At 45.3% G+C, this 15,622-nt stretch overlaps 1 protein-coding gene across 5 annotated transcripts in view; it reads left to right on the forward strand.

Moving 5' to 3' along the window:
• LOC115130332 (dnaJ homolog subfamily C member 13-like) overlaps window positions 1-15,622 on the forward strand; it is a 48,817-nt gene that overhangs the window by 15,764 nt on the left and 17,431 nt on the right. For 3 of the 5 annotated variants that reach the window (XM_065019491.1, XM_029661368.2, XM_029661370.2), the window contains exons 5-20: window positions 6,711-6,752; window positions 7,598-7,798; window positions 9,122-9,328; window positions 9,513-9,608; window positions 9,952-10,043; window positions 10,309-10,475; window positions 10,702-10,781; window positions 10,868-11,037; window positions 11,939-12,038; window positions 12,206-12,313; window positions 12,466-12,621; window positions 12,942-12,998; window positions 13,106-13,227; window positions 13,376-13,451; window positions 13,827-13,922; window positions 14,061-14,201. In XM_065019491.1, coding sequence (XP_064875563.1) covers window positions 6,711-6,752; window positions 7,598-7,798; window positions 9,122-9,328; window positions 9,513-9,608; window positions 9,952-10,043; window positions 10,309-10,475; window positions 10,702-10,781; window positions 10,868-11,037; window positions 11,939-12,038; window positions 12,206-12,313; window positions 12,466-12,621; window positions 12,942-12,998; window positions 13,106-13,227; window positions 13,376-13,451; window positions 13,827-13,922; window positions 14,061-14,201 — 1,911 coding nt within the window. Of the gene's footprint in view, window positions 1-6,710; window positions 6,753-7,597; window positions 7,799-9,121; window positions 9,329-9,512; window positions 9,609-9,951; window positions 10,044-10,308; window positions 10,476-10,701; window positions 10,782-10,867; window positions 11,038-11,304; window positions 11,338-11,938; window positions 12,039-12,205; window positions 12,314-12,465; window positions 12,622-12,941; window positions 12,999-13,105; window positions 13,228-13,375; window positions 13,452-13,826; window positions 13,923-14,060; window positions 14,202-15,622 lie in introns of all 5 variants that reach the window. The other 2 variants (XM_065019492.1, XM_029661367.2) reach the window with 1 other exon arrangement.

The following is a 15,622-nucleotide window of genomic DNA, read 5'->3' on the forward strand; positions in this document are numbered from 1 at the left end:
GTGAGAGAGCACACCATTGGTTCTGGAAGGATATACTTTAATAAATACCTAAGGAGCTTGGTTTAACTGCCTTACCTCATTACAACACAAATATAAGCTTTCTTTTCCCGTCGATTGTTTGTAAACCATAGAATTTTAAGAATAACATTGTATAACTTAAATATGGCTCAAGCTAGCATTTTGATATCATGGGTGGTCAGTCCATAGGTCCATCTTTACATTTGAGAGGGGTTACATTTCTTAAGCCCCACCCCCTCAGCTGTTTTCCCCAAAAAGTGGTGGTATGACTGCTTAGTAGTTCTTTGAATTCCAGATTGCCCTTTTTTAGTATGTTGTACTGGGAACTACACTCACCTCCCACCACCAGAACCCATGTGTAGCATCAGCCATGATTTCTTTCATGAACGCTCAACAAGTTAGCAACAGTGGCCGACTGTTGGCCGCTTAGAAACACCGTCACATATAATAAAAGTAGGGCTGTCAGATGATACAAATAATTAATGGCATTACTTAATTGCGATTAATCACAAATCAAGTTTGGCCCTGAAGAAAATATTTTTCCATTTAAAAAGCAGTGCATTGAGTTACAGGCATACTATTCTTTGATTGTAAGGGACGGAAAACACAACATCAGAATGTTTTAGTAGCATGTTCTAAATGAGTGTGAGTATAGGAATAAATAACTGGCGCTATGGATACAAAGAGCTTTTAAACTTGTCTAACAATGTTAGGAAAACACTAACCATCTGTACTGTTAACTACACACACACAGGCCTACACTCCCTCTCTTTTACTCCCACTCTTACACACACACAGGCCTACACTCCCTCTCTTTTACTCCCACTCTTACACACACACAGGCCTACACTCCCTCTCTTTTACTCCCACTCTTACACACACACAGGCCTACACTCCCTCTCTTTTACTCCCACTCTTACACACACAGGCCTACACTCCCTCTCTTTTACTCCCACTCTTACACACACAGGCCTACACTCCCTCTCTTTTACTCCCACTCTTACACACACAGGCCTACACTCCCTCTCTTTTACTCCCACTCTTACACACACAGGCCTACACTCCCTCTCTTTTACTCCATACACACAATCATACACGCCCCACAGACACCCTATCTAGCTCTCTCCACACATGGTAAAATACAAAAATCTGTCCTTTTGCCCCTTAACAAGGCAGTTAACCCACTGTTCCCCGGTGGGCCGTCATTGTAAATTAGAATTTGTTCTAAACTGACTTGCCTAGTTTATAAATAAAGGTTGAATGAAAAAAGCACGAATCCGCGGCTGAAAGAAAAAAACATTTACATGATTTTGGCTAGAGGCACACTGTCCTCAGCTACGTAAAGGCGCAAGCATCGACTGTATTGTGTTCTGCGCTTAAAAGGGTCCGTGCGGAAACGCGTGTGCTTAACTAGAGCCGATATCCACGCCGCCGTCTCTAATCTAATTGGCATCATAAAGAAACTGTCTAAGCTAGCGATCCATTTTTCTATTTTTTTTACTTGGCTGCATTTCAATCCACCGTTTGACGGCCTTCTGCAGTGGAAGGTGGCAGAGCTACAGCGGTGCTCGTCAGACCAGGAGATTTCCTGAAAATTGGTCTGAAAACATCTATAGCGTCTGAATGTTTCTAACTCCTCTCCTCTATGGTTTTGACCCCTCTCACACACACACAACACACTCACGAAAACAATGTTCTTCGTTTTGCTTTTTGACCCCCCCCCCCCCCCGGAGTTGATACTGACGATCTGCCAACTTCTGTCTGTGGAGTCCGAAAGCTTGGGCTGCAATCAATCGATCAAATGTATTTATAAAGCCCTTTTTATATCAGAAGATGTCACAACGTGCTGTGCAGAAGTCCGCCTAGAACCCCAAATAGCAAGCAATGTAGAAGCATGATGGCTAGGAATAACTGCCTAGAAAGGCAGAAACCTAGAGAGGAACCAGGCTCTGAGGAGTGGCCAGTCCTCTTCCGGCTGTGCCGGGTGGAGATTATAAGAGTACGTGGCCATTAAGGCCAGATTGTTCTTCAAGATGTTCAAATGTTCATATATGAACATTTATACAGTCAAAAATAATCAGTGGTTGTAGAGGATGCAACAGGTCACCCCAGGAGTCAGTTGGCTTTTCATAGGCGAGCATTGAAATCGAGACGGCAGATGCGGTAGAGAGAGAATCGAGAACAGCCGTTCCAGGACAAAGGTAGCACGCCCGGTGAAACAGGTCAGGGTTCCATAGCCGCAGGCAGAACAGTTGAATCTGGAGCAGCAGCAAGACCAGGTGGACTGGGGGCAGCCAGGAGTCATCAGGCCAGGTAGTCCTGAGGCATGGTCCTAGTGCTCAGGTCCTCCAGGAGGGGGAGAGAATTAGAGGGAGCACACTTACATTCACAAAGGACAAGACAGGAGAATTACGCCAGATATAATGGACTGACCTTAGCACCCCGACACTTAGACTATTGCAGCATAGATAATGGAGGCTGAAACTAGTGGGTCGGGGGACACTGTGGCCCCGTCCGATGAAACCCCCGGACTGGGCCAACCAGGCAGGATATAACCCCACCCACTTTGCCAAAGCACATCCCCCTCACCGCTAGGGGGATATCAACACACCACCAACTTAGTACCCTGAGACAAGACTGAGTATAGTCCACAAAGATCTCCGCCTCTACACGAGCCTGAGAGGGGGGGGGGGCAAAACTGGACAGAAAGATCATGTCTGTGACTCAACCCACTCAAGTGACGAACCCCTCCTAGGGACGGCATGTAAGAGCACTAGTAAGCCAGGGACTCAACCCCAGTAATAGGGTTAGAGGCAGAGAATCCCAGTGGAGAGGCTACACACACTAATTTGACCGTTTTGCTCTCGGACGCTCACAAGAATAGTCTGAAGGTTGCCCAGCTACCAGTGTTTTTTAAATATTTTTTAAATGGAAGTAGTTTAGTGCCTATAAAAAGGGGTTAAATATGGTTGCAAAATGTTTTTATATCCTGATCTTTATTATATCGCTCAGGTATACACTTCAAAACATGCTTTTCCATGTATGAATCTGTTATTCAATGCTTTTCTATGGGCTAATAGCAGTAAGGCCAAATTCAGTGTGTCATCCCCCAACAAAGTATTTTTTATTTTATACCTAAAGTGGTTGTAAAAATCAAAAGCTAAATAATCATTGGCGTATGACCATCTTAAAACAATTCCATATCTTGTCTTAAAAAATCCCCCTTAGACTCCGGGGGGTTAAAATGCTCCGTGCGGTGAAGAAATGGAGACGTGATTAACAGCAACTTTTTTTTGCCGATGAACATGTCAAGCGTTATGAACACGTTAAGTTTACAGCCCTAATTAAAAGCAATGAAATTGTCAAGAAGGTGCGCTCACACACACACACACACACACACACACACACACATCTAAATTGCAGTGGCGGTGAAAAAACAAATAGCTGCAAAAACGCTCATTGTCTAAAAATTTAGCAAAAAATTATAGCGCTTGCAAGTTACAGGTCCCTTGTCACAGCCGGTTCTCACACCACGCAGAAAACAAAATGTGTTGATGACATTGGTTTTCTGAGGAGGTGTAAGAGATTCTCTTTTTAATGAGCCTGATATTTCCCATAAGACTCAAGTTTCTCTTTCTAGTGAATATATGCAAATTAGACCAGCATATTTTTCTCCACCTTTAATTACACAACTATACACATCAGTACAATATGAAAAGCAGAACAGAGATACAAAACAGTCATAGAAAACAAACACATTCATCATTTAAAATGCTCCTCAATCAGCCGTCTGAAATGCCCTAGAGGCACCAAAAAAACAAATCTTATTTGAATAACTCGGTAGAGACCGACGGTATGTTTGACCGGGTTTTGAGACCGGGTATGTTAAGTTGTACAGTGCCTTCAGAAAGTATTCATACCCCTTGATTTATTCCGGATATTGTTGTTACAGCTTGAATTAAATATAGCTTTTTTTTCTCACCCATCTGCACACAATACCCCATGATGACAGAGTGCAAATGTATAAAAAAATGAAATGGAAATATCTAATTTACGTAAGTATTCACACCCTTGAGTCAATACATGTCAGAATCACCTTTGGTAGGGATTACAGCTGTGAGTCTTTCTGGGTATGTCTCTAAGAACGTTGCACACCTGGAATGTACAATATTGATCCATTATTCTTTTCAAAATTCTTCAAGCTCTGCCAAATTGGTTGTTGATCATTTTTAGACAACAATTTTCCCGTCTTACCATAGATTTTAAGCAGATTTGAGTCAAACCTGTAACTCGGCTACTCAAGAAAGTTCTCTGTTGTCTTGTTAAGCAACTCCAGTGTAGATTTGATCTTGTGTTTTAGATAATTGTCCTGCTGAAAGGTGAATTCATCTCCCAGTGTCTGGTGGGAAGCAGACTGAACCAGGTTTTCCTCTAGAATTTTACCTGTGCTTAGCTCCATTCTGTTTCCCAGTCCTTAACGATTACAAGTTACCCAAAACACAATGCAGCCACCACGATGCTTAAAAATATGGAAAGTGGTACTACTCTGTAATGTGTTGGATTTGCCCCAAACATAACACTTTGTATTCAGGACAAAAAGTGAATTGCTTTGCCACATTTCTTTGCAATATTACTTTAGTGCCTTGTTGCAAACGGTACAGGCTTCCTCCTTCTCACTGTCAATTAGGTTAGTATTGTGGAGTAACTAAAATGTTGTTGATCCATCCTCAGTTTTCTCCTATCACAGACATTAAACTCTAATGGTTTTAGTCACCATTGGCCTCATGGTGAAATCCCTGAGCGGTTTCCTTCCTTTCTGGCAACTGAGTTGGGAAGAACACCTGTATCTTTGTATTAATACACCATCCAAAATGTAATGAATAACTTCACCTTGCTCAAAGGGATATTCAATCTTACTTTTTATTAATTGTTTACCCATCTACCAATAGGTGGGGCCTTTGCGAGGCATTAAAAAAACCTCCCTGGTATTTGTGGTTGAGTCTGTTTGAAAGGGGCCTTACAGATAGTTGTGTGGGGGTACAGAGAGATGAGGTAGTTATTAAAAAATCATGTTAAAAGCTATTACACACAGAGTAATCAAGCAACTTATGTGACTTGTTTAGCACATTTTTACTCCTGAACTTATTCAGGATTGTCATAAGTTGAAAACGGATTGACATTTCAGCTTTTCATGTTTTTTTTTTTTTTCATTTTAATTTGACAAACATTTGAGAAACATAATTCCACTTTCACATTATGGCTATTGTGTGTAGGCCAGTGACCCCCCCCCCCCCCCCAAAAAAAAATCAATTGAATCCATTTTAAATACAGGCTGTAACAGAACAAACTGTGGAGGAAGTCCAGGGGTGTGAATACTTTCTGAAGGCGCTGTGTGTCTAAATGTTATTAACAATGGAGTTTTTGTGAAAGACCTTCATAAACAAAAAGAGAGCAGAGCATCAAATCTATGAGACGTCAAATATGGCCTACCTACTTCCTGATACAGAATGCCGTGATGTGTACAGAACCTGTCAGCCTTAATGAAGCTCAGGACACTGTGATGAACTGCATCCCAGTGGGTTGAGTGTGTTGGCAGCTGCATTAAATGGATGTCGCCGTAGACCAGGACCGGTAGGAACGTTGACTGAATGTTCTGCTTTCTAATGTTAAGCGAGATGACCTATTTCTATAGAAGAAACCCTTTTTAAAAAAAAAATTTTTAGCTTCTTAATTAACTCATCAGTATGTTTTTGAAAAAGACAAACTTGTTGTCCATCCAGATGTCTGGGTAATTGTAAGCAGTTACACAGTCAATATGGGTACCATCCAAGGTACAGGTGCTTAAAACACTTGAGATTATTGTAAGAAAACACACTTTAATTTTTTTACCCGCTTTCAATACTAGCTTGAGGGCAATCAATGTTTTCTGTAAAACAATGAAGGCAGAGTGAGGATCAGAAAGAGCCTTGTCAACAGAATGGGCAACAGTATCGTCCGCAGACAAGTGGAGGTTACAATGTCTTCCAGACAAACCAATATTATTTATATAGATGTGAAAAGTACAGGGCCCTAAAAAGTACAGTACGACCTTTGTGGGACACATTTAGTAATAATATCAATGCATATCAGTAAATCCCAGCAACAAATAAATGCATACAACCAGCATCTCAAATTTCTTTGGAATGGTCCAATTTAGACTACATGATGACGTGAATGTTGTTTTTACATAATTAGCCATTCCTCACCATTTTTTCAATCTAAACTGAAGATATTGTAACCACAAATATTAATGTCCTTATCAGACACCGACTAATTCGGGCAAGTCTCTGTCTCTGTGAGAACCAATATATCAGGGCTCGCGTCCAGCACCCAGATATCAAGGCCAGTTTTTTCTGTTCTCAATCAAACTCTGTGTTCAACAGCCTAAGTCAACTTATTCAAAGGATCTCTCAATCACCTAACTTAAAAGGATACAGTGGGAGGAATTGAAATGGATGGCAATGCATCACGGCCCGTATTCATAAAGTTGTTGCAGAGTTCTAAGTACTGCTCTTGGATCCGGTCCCCCCCCTGTCCACGTCATCTTCATTATGAGCTAAAAGGCTAAACGAGTCTTAGATCAGCACTCTGAGAAGTTTTATGAATACGGGCCCAGATTACATGTTTACTCTGATCTCCCATTCTCTCTGCAGAGATTCAGGACAGACTTCTCTGAGGGAAAGATAACTGGCAGGGTGAGTATTGAATGAGGTAATGGAGAAAGGAGTGAGGGAATGAAGACCTGAACAAAAGAGGGAAAGGAGAACAGAATGCATGATCTCACTACAGAGGAGAATGGAATGATGTGAATGCCGACATGAACGAATGAATGAATAAAAGGTGGGGGAACAGAACAAATGGGTAAACAAACCCTGCACACACCGTAGGGCCATGTTGAGTAGAGAGTAGGAGGAAGGGCAGAGTGGAGCAGCCTCTATTTCTTCTTCCTGACTCGGTAATAATAGGATCTGTGTTCTCCCTCTCCTGCGCTGAGCTGGTCTTGGAGACTCCCTGAGGGTTTTATTGTGTCGGTCCCAAATGGCATCCTATTACCTATGTAGTGCGCTACTTTTGGTCGAAGGTAGTGCCCTATATGGGGAATAGGGTGCCATTTGGGACAGAGCCTCTGTCCGTGTTGGGTTTTCTCCTCCTTCAGCACAATCCCATTTCCTTGTGAGAGAGGGAGAGGTTGGAATAGAACAGCTGCTCACCTGCTCTCCTAAGGGTGACTTCCATCTACAGCACAGATCGATACAACTTCCTGGTGATTTCATCGAAGAGGAGTACAATGGATGTGTCCCAAATGGCTCCCTATATAGTGCACTACTTTTGACCAGAGCCCTATGGATCTCTATTGTGTTTTCTCCAAGCATTATCATTACCTAGCTCTGGTCCATGGCATTACTGTACGTGCGGCTTGCCGACGTTGCGCACATAATGCCCTGGGACCAGAGCTAGGCGTGATAATGCTTAGAGCTGTATCATGCAGTGATGCTACAGGTTTTGTCCACTTTGTTAACATGGGTGTCCCTCCCGTCAGCGCTACAACTGTTACAAGCACCACTGGAGCGACACGCGGAAGTCGGTGAGCCTGGAGGTGACCCCGGGGGGCATCGACCAGATCGATCCCCAGACCAACCGGGTGGTGTGCTCCTACGACTACCGCTCCGTGGAGGGCTTCGCAGAGGTCAACGACTACCAGGGGGGCTTCTGCATCCTCTATGGGGGCTTCAGCCGCCTGGTACGTACCCAAGGGGGAGGGTAGTGTGTGTTTACGTGTCTTTGTGTGTGTCTGTCTCTAAACCAGGGCTCTCAGCCCTGTTCCTGGACAGCTACTGTCCTGTAGGTTTTCATTCCAGCTGTAATCTAGCGCACCTGTTTCTAATAATTAGCTGGATGATATGCTGAATCGGGTAAGTTATAACAGTTTGGAACGAAAACCTACAGGGCAGTATCTATCCAGGAACAGGGTAGGAGGGCCCTGTGTCATGTGAAAATCTTTCCAGTGTGAAATAGTTCCCAGATTTGTGTTGTGATTGTGAGGTCATGTTGTAAAAATGTTGAGTCAATAATGGCTGAGCTCCTGCAGATGTTTCTCACACCCCCTCGCCCTTGATTTAGCTAGCTAACTAGTGTAATTAGCTGTAAACTGGTTGAGATGGTTTGTTCTCAGAGGTTTGCAGTTTTAACTATAGCTATATAGCTAGCGTACAAATATATGCACCCGTCAATCGGAAACGTAGCGCAATCGCAAAAAATCTCTCCTCACATGGTTCTCACTCCTCAGCACGTTGACGTGCGAGTCCAGGTATTTATATGCTAACCTCACGCCTCAACAAGCTTCTGATTGGTCAGTCAATACTCCTGGTCACCATTTGATTTGGCAGATGTGTGACACATGCGCATGCTCACAGAACAGTTTTTCAAGGTCGAGGGAGGGTGTGAGAAACATCCGCACGAGCTCAGCCGTCCCCATAAAGAGACGAGCTCGGCCGTCCCCCATAAAGAGACGAGCTCGGCCGTCCCCCATAAAGAGACGAGCTCGGCCGTCCCCCATAAAGAGACGAGCTCGGCCGTCCCCCATAAAGAGACGAGCTCGGCCGTCCCCCATAAAGAGACGAGCTCGGCCGTCCCCCATAAAGAGACGAGCTCGGCCGTCCCCCATAAAGAGACGAGCTCGGCAGTTATACAACTGGGGACGGTTTCACGCTTTGAGCAATTTTATAGCATGACATCAAAATCGCTACACGATCAGAGGGACTGGGAACCGTTTCACGGTGGGATGGTTTTTACATGACACCCTGCTCTAAAGGTTCGCTTGTCTGTGTGCAAATGTGTTTATGCCCTTGAGAAATTCTACTGTCTAGGACTGATTCACCATTTGTATTGCACACCCACCCCTTCCCATCCCTCTCTCTCTCTCTCTCTCTCCACCTTTCCTATTGCCTCTCTCTGTCCTAACTTTCCTCTCTCCACCTTCCTATCCCTCCCTCTCTTACCTCTCTTACTTATCGCTCTCCCTCCCCCTCGTTCCCTCGCCCCCCCCTCTCTCCCTCCCCTTCAGCACCTGTTTGCGTCAGAGCACCGGGACGAGATCATCAAAAGCGCCATTGAGCACGCGGGCAACTTCATCGGCATCACGCTGCGGCTGCGTAAGGACCCTCTGACCTTTGAGGACTTTGTGACGGACCGACTCGGGAAGTACGGCTCAGACGAGTCCATCACCTCCCTGGCTGAGTTTGTGGTGCAGAAGATCTCCCCACGCCACTCGGTCAGAATCGCTCCTATCCCTATCGCTCCATCCATTACTTTTATAAATGTCCTGTTTAGTGTTTCCCTTTTTATGAGGATGCAATTTTTATTTATTAGGATGTTGAGATTAACATTTTATTTGTGGTCAACTGGCCCTTTATAGACTTGAGACTAACTACTTCTGTGCTGTTTGTCCCTGACAGGAGCCCGTCAAGAGGATCCTGTGCCTGACAGAGACATGTCTGGTAGAGAGAGATCCAGCTTCCTACAACATAGTCACCATCAAGCCCTTTGGAGAGGTGGGTGGCTGCAACAACTCCGACAAACACTGGGGCTAGAATTGGTAGATGAATTTTCCATGACGTGTTATAGTGCTTCTACACCTGTGGTGCTTGCTGTTTGGGGTTTGAGGCTGGGTTTCTGTACAGCACTCTGGGACATCAGCTGATGTAAGAAGGGCTATGTAAATACATTTGATTGATTTCAGAGCTGTCCTATCCATTCTATTTCTATGGCCCGGCCTCTGCCTCAGGCTCTGTTAAATGCTCTGTTAAATGCCACGTTTGTCTATTTCATATAAATTTTACTGAAGCTCCGTTTTTTTCAATTGTCATCTGGGGGAAATGCTGCGTGTATCTGCAGGTGTTTGCTCTCATCTGCGATGCGGAGAACCCCCAGGTGTTCACCATAGAGTTCATCAGAGGCCAGATCAGGAAGTACTGCTCCACAGACAGGTACAGTGAAACACACAGCTCTTATTGTACACATGCAGTATCATGAATGCCATATTTTCCCTCTACGGTTTCCTTCCACACTTTTTCTTTTTTTCACCAAATCTATGGCTCAGTCTACGCTCTGCTGTTCTTCATTTGTTCATATGTGTTGTATTTAACCCATCCCACATCTCTCTTGTTTGAAAATGTGTGTATTTGTGGGTCATATCTGTATCCCTAGCCTCTCCATCTTATTGATCGGACTCTGACGTGTGTGTGTGTTTAGGGACTCCCTGATGGCCAGCCTGCTGGACGGGGTGCGTGCGTCGGGTAACAGGGACGTGTGTGTGAAGATGGCCCCCACCCAGCGGGGCCAGCGCTGGGGCCTACTGAGCATGCCTGTGGATGAGGAAGTGGAGAGCCTGCACCTCAAATTTCTGGCAACACCCCCTAGTGAGTAACACCTTTCACGGGTGTATTCATTAAGCACCAAACGGAAGCAAACAGAATGCAACAGGGAGGGACTATTTGAATTTGTCCAATAAGAAACGTTTTTCTACGGTGTGCCCTAATGCATACAACCCAGATTTTTTTATCAGTGACCTGTAATGGCCAGTTTAATATTGTATGTCTAAAGCACTGTGGGTTTGACCATGAGTCCCTGTCTTGTCTCCCTCAGATGGAAACTTTGCAGACGCGGTGTTCAGATTCAACGCTAACGTATCTTACAGTGGTGTGCTGCACGCCGTCACCCAAGATGTAAGTGTGTTCAAACCTACCAAACGACTGTGTGTGTGTGTGTGTTATGCTATCTTTAACATTCCTCTCCTCTTCCGGTCTCTCAGGGTCTGTTTTCGGAGAACAAGGAGAAGCTGATAAGCAATGCTGTCTTGGCCCTGCTGTCACAGGAGTGTGAGCTGCCAGGCCCCAACGCCGAGCTGGAGAGCCACTTCCAGGCACTGCGACGCCTAGTGGCCTCCAAGGCCGGCTTCCAGGCATTCACACAGCTTCCCAAGTAAGGCCTCGACACACACACACACACACACACACACACACACACACACACTGCTGCCCCTTCTTCCTGAATTCCCTCTCTCCCTTCACTACCCTCTCTCCCTTCAAAGCTCTGACTATTTGTGCTTTTCACCTCCTCTGCTATGTTCTCCCAGTCCTACCGCTCCTCCCTCCACCCCCCTCTCCAACTGATAGTTGTTGCTATGCAGTATTGTGTAGTAGTGTGGTGGTAAGTGTGTAGGTAACAGACGTACTCTGTCATTCCAAGGTCTGGTCAAGGGTCTGGATTCACAGATGGAACGTAAATATGAATCCATACATCTCAGTCTGCCCTCTCTGTCTAATTTCCATGTCCTACCTGTCCTCCCTGTCTGTATGCCCTCGGTCTGTCTATGCGCTCTCTAGCTCTGTCTGCCTGCCTACTGTCTAAGATTGACTGCGTCTGTCTGTCTGGCTCAGATTGTTCGTTTGTCTCAGTCTGTCTGTTCTCCTTTAATCTCTCTACTACTACTCCTTTCATGTGTCGCACACCGGGAGATCAAAAGAGGTGACGTCCATCTCTCTTCTCCGCCTCTGTCTGCGTGTGTGTGTGTGCCTCTCTTTCTGTCTCTCTCTCGATCTGTCTCTCATGTATCCAGGACGCTGTCTGTGTCTTCTCTGGGGTCACTGAGATGTATGAGAGGATTTCCATTCTTTGTTCCTGTATAGTTGAGAATGAACCCCCCCAGACCCTTTTAAAATGATATTTGTAGACCAGAGATGTCATTAAAAATGTCTGTCTGCGTTTTTAAAATTTCCAGTCTCAATGAGCCGCCCCCTTGTCTCCATATCATATCATGTCATATCATGTCAATGAAGTGAATGAGTCTTTGTCTAGTTTAATCTGTGTGTGTGTGTTGCAGGTTCCGGGAGAAGTTGGGGGTGAAGACGGTGAAAGCTCTGAAGAGGAACAACAACGGAGTGACACATGCCGCCATAGACATGCTCTGTGCTCTTATGTGTGTAAGTACTATTTGCATTCCCCTGAGCAAAAAGTTCACACACACACAGACCATCTAACACACACTTCTGGTGTTTACGCCATGACACTACAGAGAACATGACTGCCGTTGGTAATGCACAATTTCTATTTACATTTTTCTAAATTGCAATTATCTGCATCCTTCCAGCCGATGCACGATGACTATGACCTGCGACAGGAGCAACTGAACAAGGCCTCCCTGATGTCCTCCAAGAAGTTCCTGGAGAACCTTCTGGAGAAGTTCGTCAGCAACGTGGTACGTGTTTCAGCCTCAGATTTTTTTCTAACCTTTTGATATTGGTGCTGAAACCTGGGAGCGAAACCAAAGGAAGCCATCTTGTTTCTTTAACAACAGTCTCCTTCACAATTTTTTTCTTCTTCTTCTATATCCTCCCTCTCTCCCTGCAGGACCACGGCACGGGGGCGCTGGTGATCAGCTCGCTGCTGGACTTCCTGACCTTTGCCCTGTGCGCCCCCTACAGCGAGACCAGCGAGGGACAGCAGTTTGACATGCTGCTGGAGATGGTGGCCTCCAACGGACGCACCCTCTTCAAACTCTTCCAGGTAGCTAGGTGGGGCGAGAGAAAGATAGTCTGGAATCCATAACTGTTATGCTCTGTTTCAGTTTGGGTTCCAGGCTAAGAATAAGAGAAATGGGAATGTTTAAAAAAAAATTATACTTTTCACTACAAGGAAGGAAGAAAAACACTTAAGTAAATGGTGATGTTGGGTTAAACTAAAAGATGGAGAACAATTTGAAAAGAAATAGCGTTGTCAAACAGTTTTTGTCTGACATGCTCTGTATACAGTATAAGGTATGTGTGACGATCTGTTTTGATGGGATTCATTTAACATTGTCTCAGTGAGTTGTTGTTGTTTTCCAGCACCCCTCTATGGCCATTGTGAAGGGAGCGGGCCTGGTGATGAAGGCCATCATTGAGGTGAGTTCGGGGGGGGGGGGTAGCAGGTCTTAATATGATGACAAACAGGATAATTATTGTGATTATATTGGCGATGATCAACAATAAATGACTGTTTTGTTTATTAGGAGGGGGATAAGGAGATAGCCACTAAGATGCAGGAACTGGCTCTGAGTGAGGGAGCCCTGCCCAGACACCTGCACACCTCCATGTTCACCATCAGCTCAGACCAGAGGATGCTCACCAACAGGTAAAGGACTTAAGGGTTCAAATCGTTTTACGCAAGCCTCCCATAACGTCCATGCGTGATTTACTCAAACGTCCACATTACTTATCCCTATTCCAAGTTTAGGATTCTGACAAATTCACTCATGGTTTTTAAACTGTTCCTCCCACAGGCAGCTGAGTCGTCACCTGGTGGGCTTGTGGACAGCAGAGAACCCCATCGCCATGAGCCTCCTCAAGAGAATACTGGTTAGGCTCCCGACAGCTGTTCAGTAGGGCTGTGACGATACCAATGGAGCAATCTTTTTGACAGTGGCGCAAATGAAAACACAAAGCAGACCGAACTCTTTGGTCCTTTAAGAACCTGCTGTATGTAAAATATTGTGTGCTCTAGCTTGGGAAATAAATGCATGTGACTGGATGACAACATAATGTTTGTTTCCAACATAAATCTGCTTTGTGTTTGGTTTCCTCGCCACGATGGTAAGGAGTATAGCGATACTGCTATCGTCCTGGCCCGAGTGTTCAGGCAATTCACTTGTGTACCATCCAAATGGTTAAGAGGCAGGGGATTTGATAGTGTACAATCTCTCTCTCTTTGTTTCTCCATCTCTCTCCCGTCAGCCGACGGGGCTGCTGGCGTACCTGGACAGCCCTGATGCCGTCCCGGAGAAAGACGTGGACAGGATGCACATCCGGGACAATGTCAAAATCGCCACGGTAACCTGCAGCGGAGACAATAGCGACGTTCCCCTTTACCAGCTCCGTACACTGTTGTGGTACCTTCAGACATTAATGTATGCTTGGATGTTTTTTAAAACTTTTACTCACCGGCCTTTTTGTGTCTCATCCTTACAGGACCAATTTGGTCAGCAAAAGGTGCCCGACTGGCAGCGGGTGGCGGGAAAGGCAGCCAAAGAGGTGGAGAAGTTTGCCAAGGAGAAGGCCGACATCGTGCTAATGCACTGGAGGGACAAAATGGGTATCGCCCAGAAGGAGGTGAGGAGGGACTCACTGCTCGCTTTTCTCCCCCCATTCAGGGGCTTCATTCTGGGCCAGTAGCACTAATGGCAATGCCCTCATTCAGACTCCTCTGGCTCTTGCTCCTCCTGCTGGCGCTGAGCGGTATTGCAGGCTCTACTGCTTCCATAGCCGTCTGCTGGACTGGTCCAGTTACTTTAGTACCAGTTAGCATGGCTAGCATTGCTATCACCCAGCAACTTTGCCATGGGAGAGACACTCTGGGAACCAGTGTGTTCTGAACCACATTCTAACAAATCATCTTCTTTGTTGTTTTGGACACTGCTGAGCAGATATGCTCTGCTTGCTTTGTGTGTGCGTCTGCCCTCATTTGTCTGCGTCAGCGAGATCTTGGTGAAGTGTAGTATTGCTGGGATGTTGATGTAAAAACTCTTTGGTGCTGTTATGACTTCTACTTAGAGAGTGTATGAATGATGCCACTGAGTAAACTTCTGTGCAATATGGTGATGGAATGAAACGCAAGCATTTACAGTGTGTCGCAAAGACGGTGAATGCGAGATGTCTTGTTTAAAGGACTAAAGTTTGCCCTTTAAACCGACCATTTGACCGGGTCTGTTTATTAACAGTAAACACTCTCTCTCTGCCCTCTTCTCCTCTCTTCTATGGGGCCTACAGCTGCCTCTCTGCCCTCTTCTACGGGGCCTACAGCTGCCTCTCTGCCCTCTTCTACGGGGCCTACAGCTGCCTCTGCTTTCTTCTCCTCTCTTCTACGAGGCCTACTGCTGCTTCTCTGCCTTCTCCTCTCTTCTACGGGGCCTACAGCTGCCTCTCTGCCTTCTCCTCTCTTCTATGGGGCCTACTGCTGCCTCTCTGCCTTCTCCTCTCTTCTACGGGGCCTACAGCTGCCTCTCTGCTTTAGCGCACAACTTTAGTCAAATCTCCTTTTAAATCAACTGGGCCACAACGCTGCCACAAACTGAAGTTCACCTATACTTTGTGGCCGTCACTGGGTTTTTGTCTCATCACGCTAGGTTTGTCTAAGTACCAAGATAAACAGAAACTTGTTAGTGCGGATTCTGAATGAGACTATTGTTAGAGGGCTGAGTGAGTGTAGGTGAGTCCAGCTCAAATCAAATCCTTTAATTGAACTTTCTTTTATCTGCCAACCAATCACCTCACACATTCTAAAATCGCTACCACATCGGTTGTGATTTTCCTTTCAGTTAATGTTAATTTGATACAGTAAAAACGTTTTTGAAATAGATCCACTGTCATCGCATACGGTGGGCGAATCTGGACTGGAGGCTGTCGTACTGTTTTTGGCGATAAAGATTTTGATCGTCAGATTGCCTTTGACCTAACTTCAATGAGAAGTATCTCTGTTTCATCCGACTGAGGACCAATAATCTCTGTGTTGTCTCTTGCCCCACCCTGTCCCT

Source organism: Oncorhynchus nerka, linkage group LG6, assembly GCF_034236695.1.
Source record: "Oncorhynchus nerka isolate Pitt River linkage group LG6, Oner_Uvic_2.0, whole genome shotgun sequence".
Classification (NCBI taxonomy): domain Eukaryota; kingdom Metazoa; phylum Chordata; class Actinopteri; order Salmoniformes; family Salmonidae; genus Oncorhynchus; species Oncorhynchus nerka.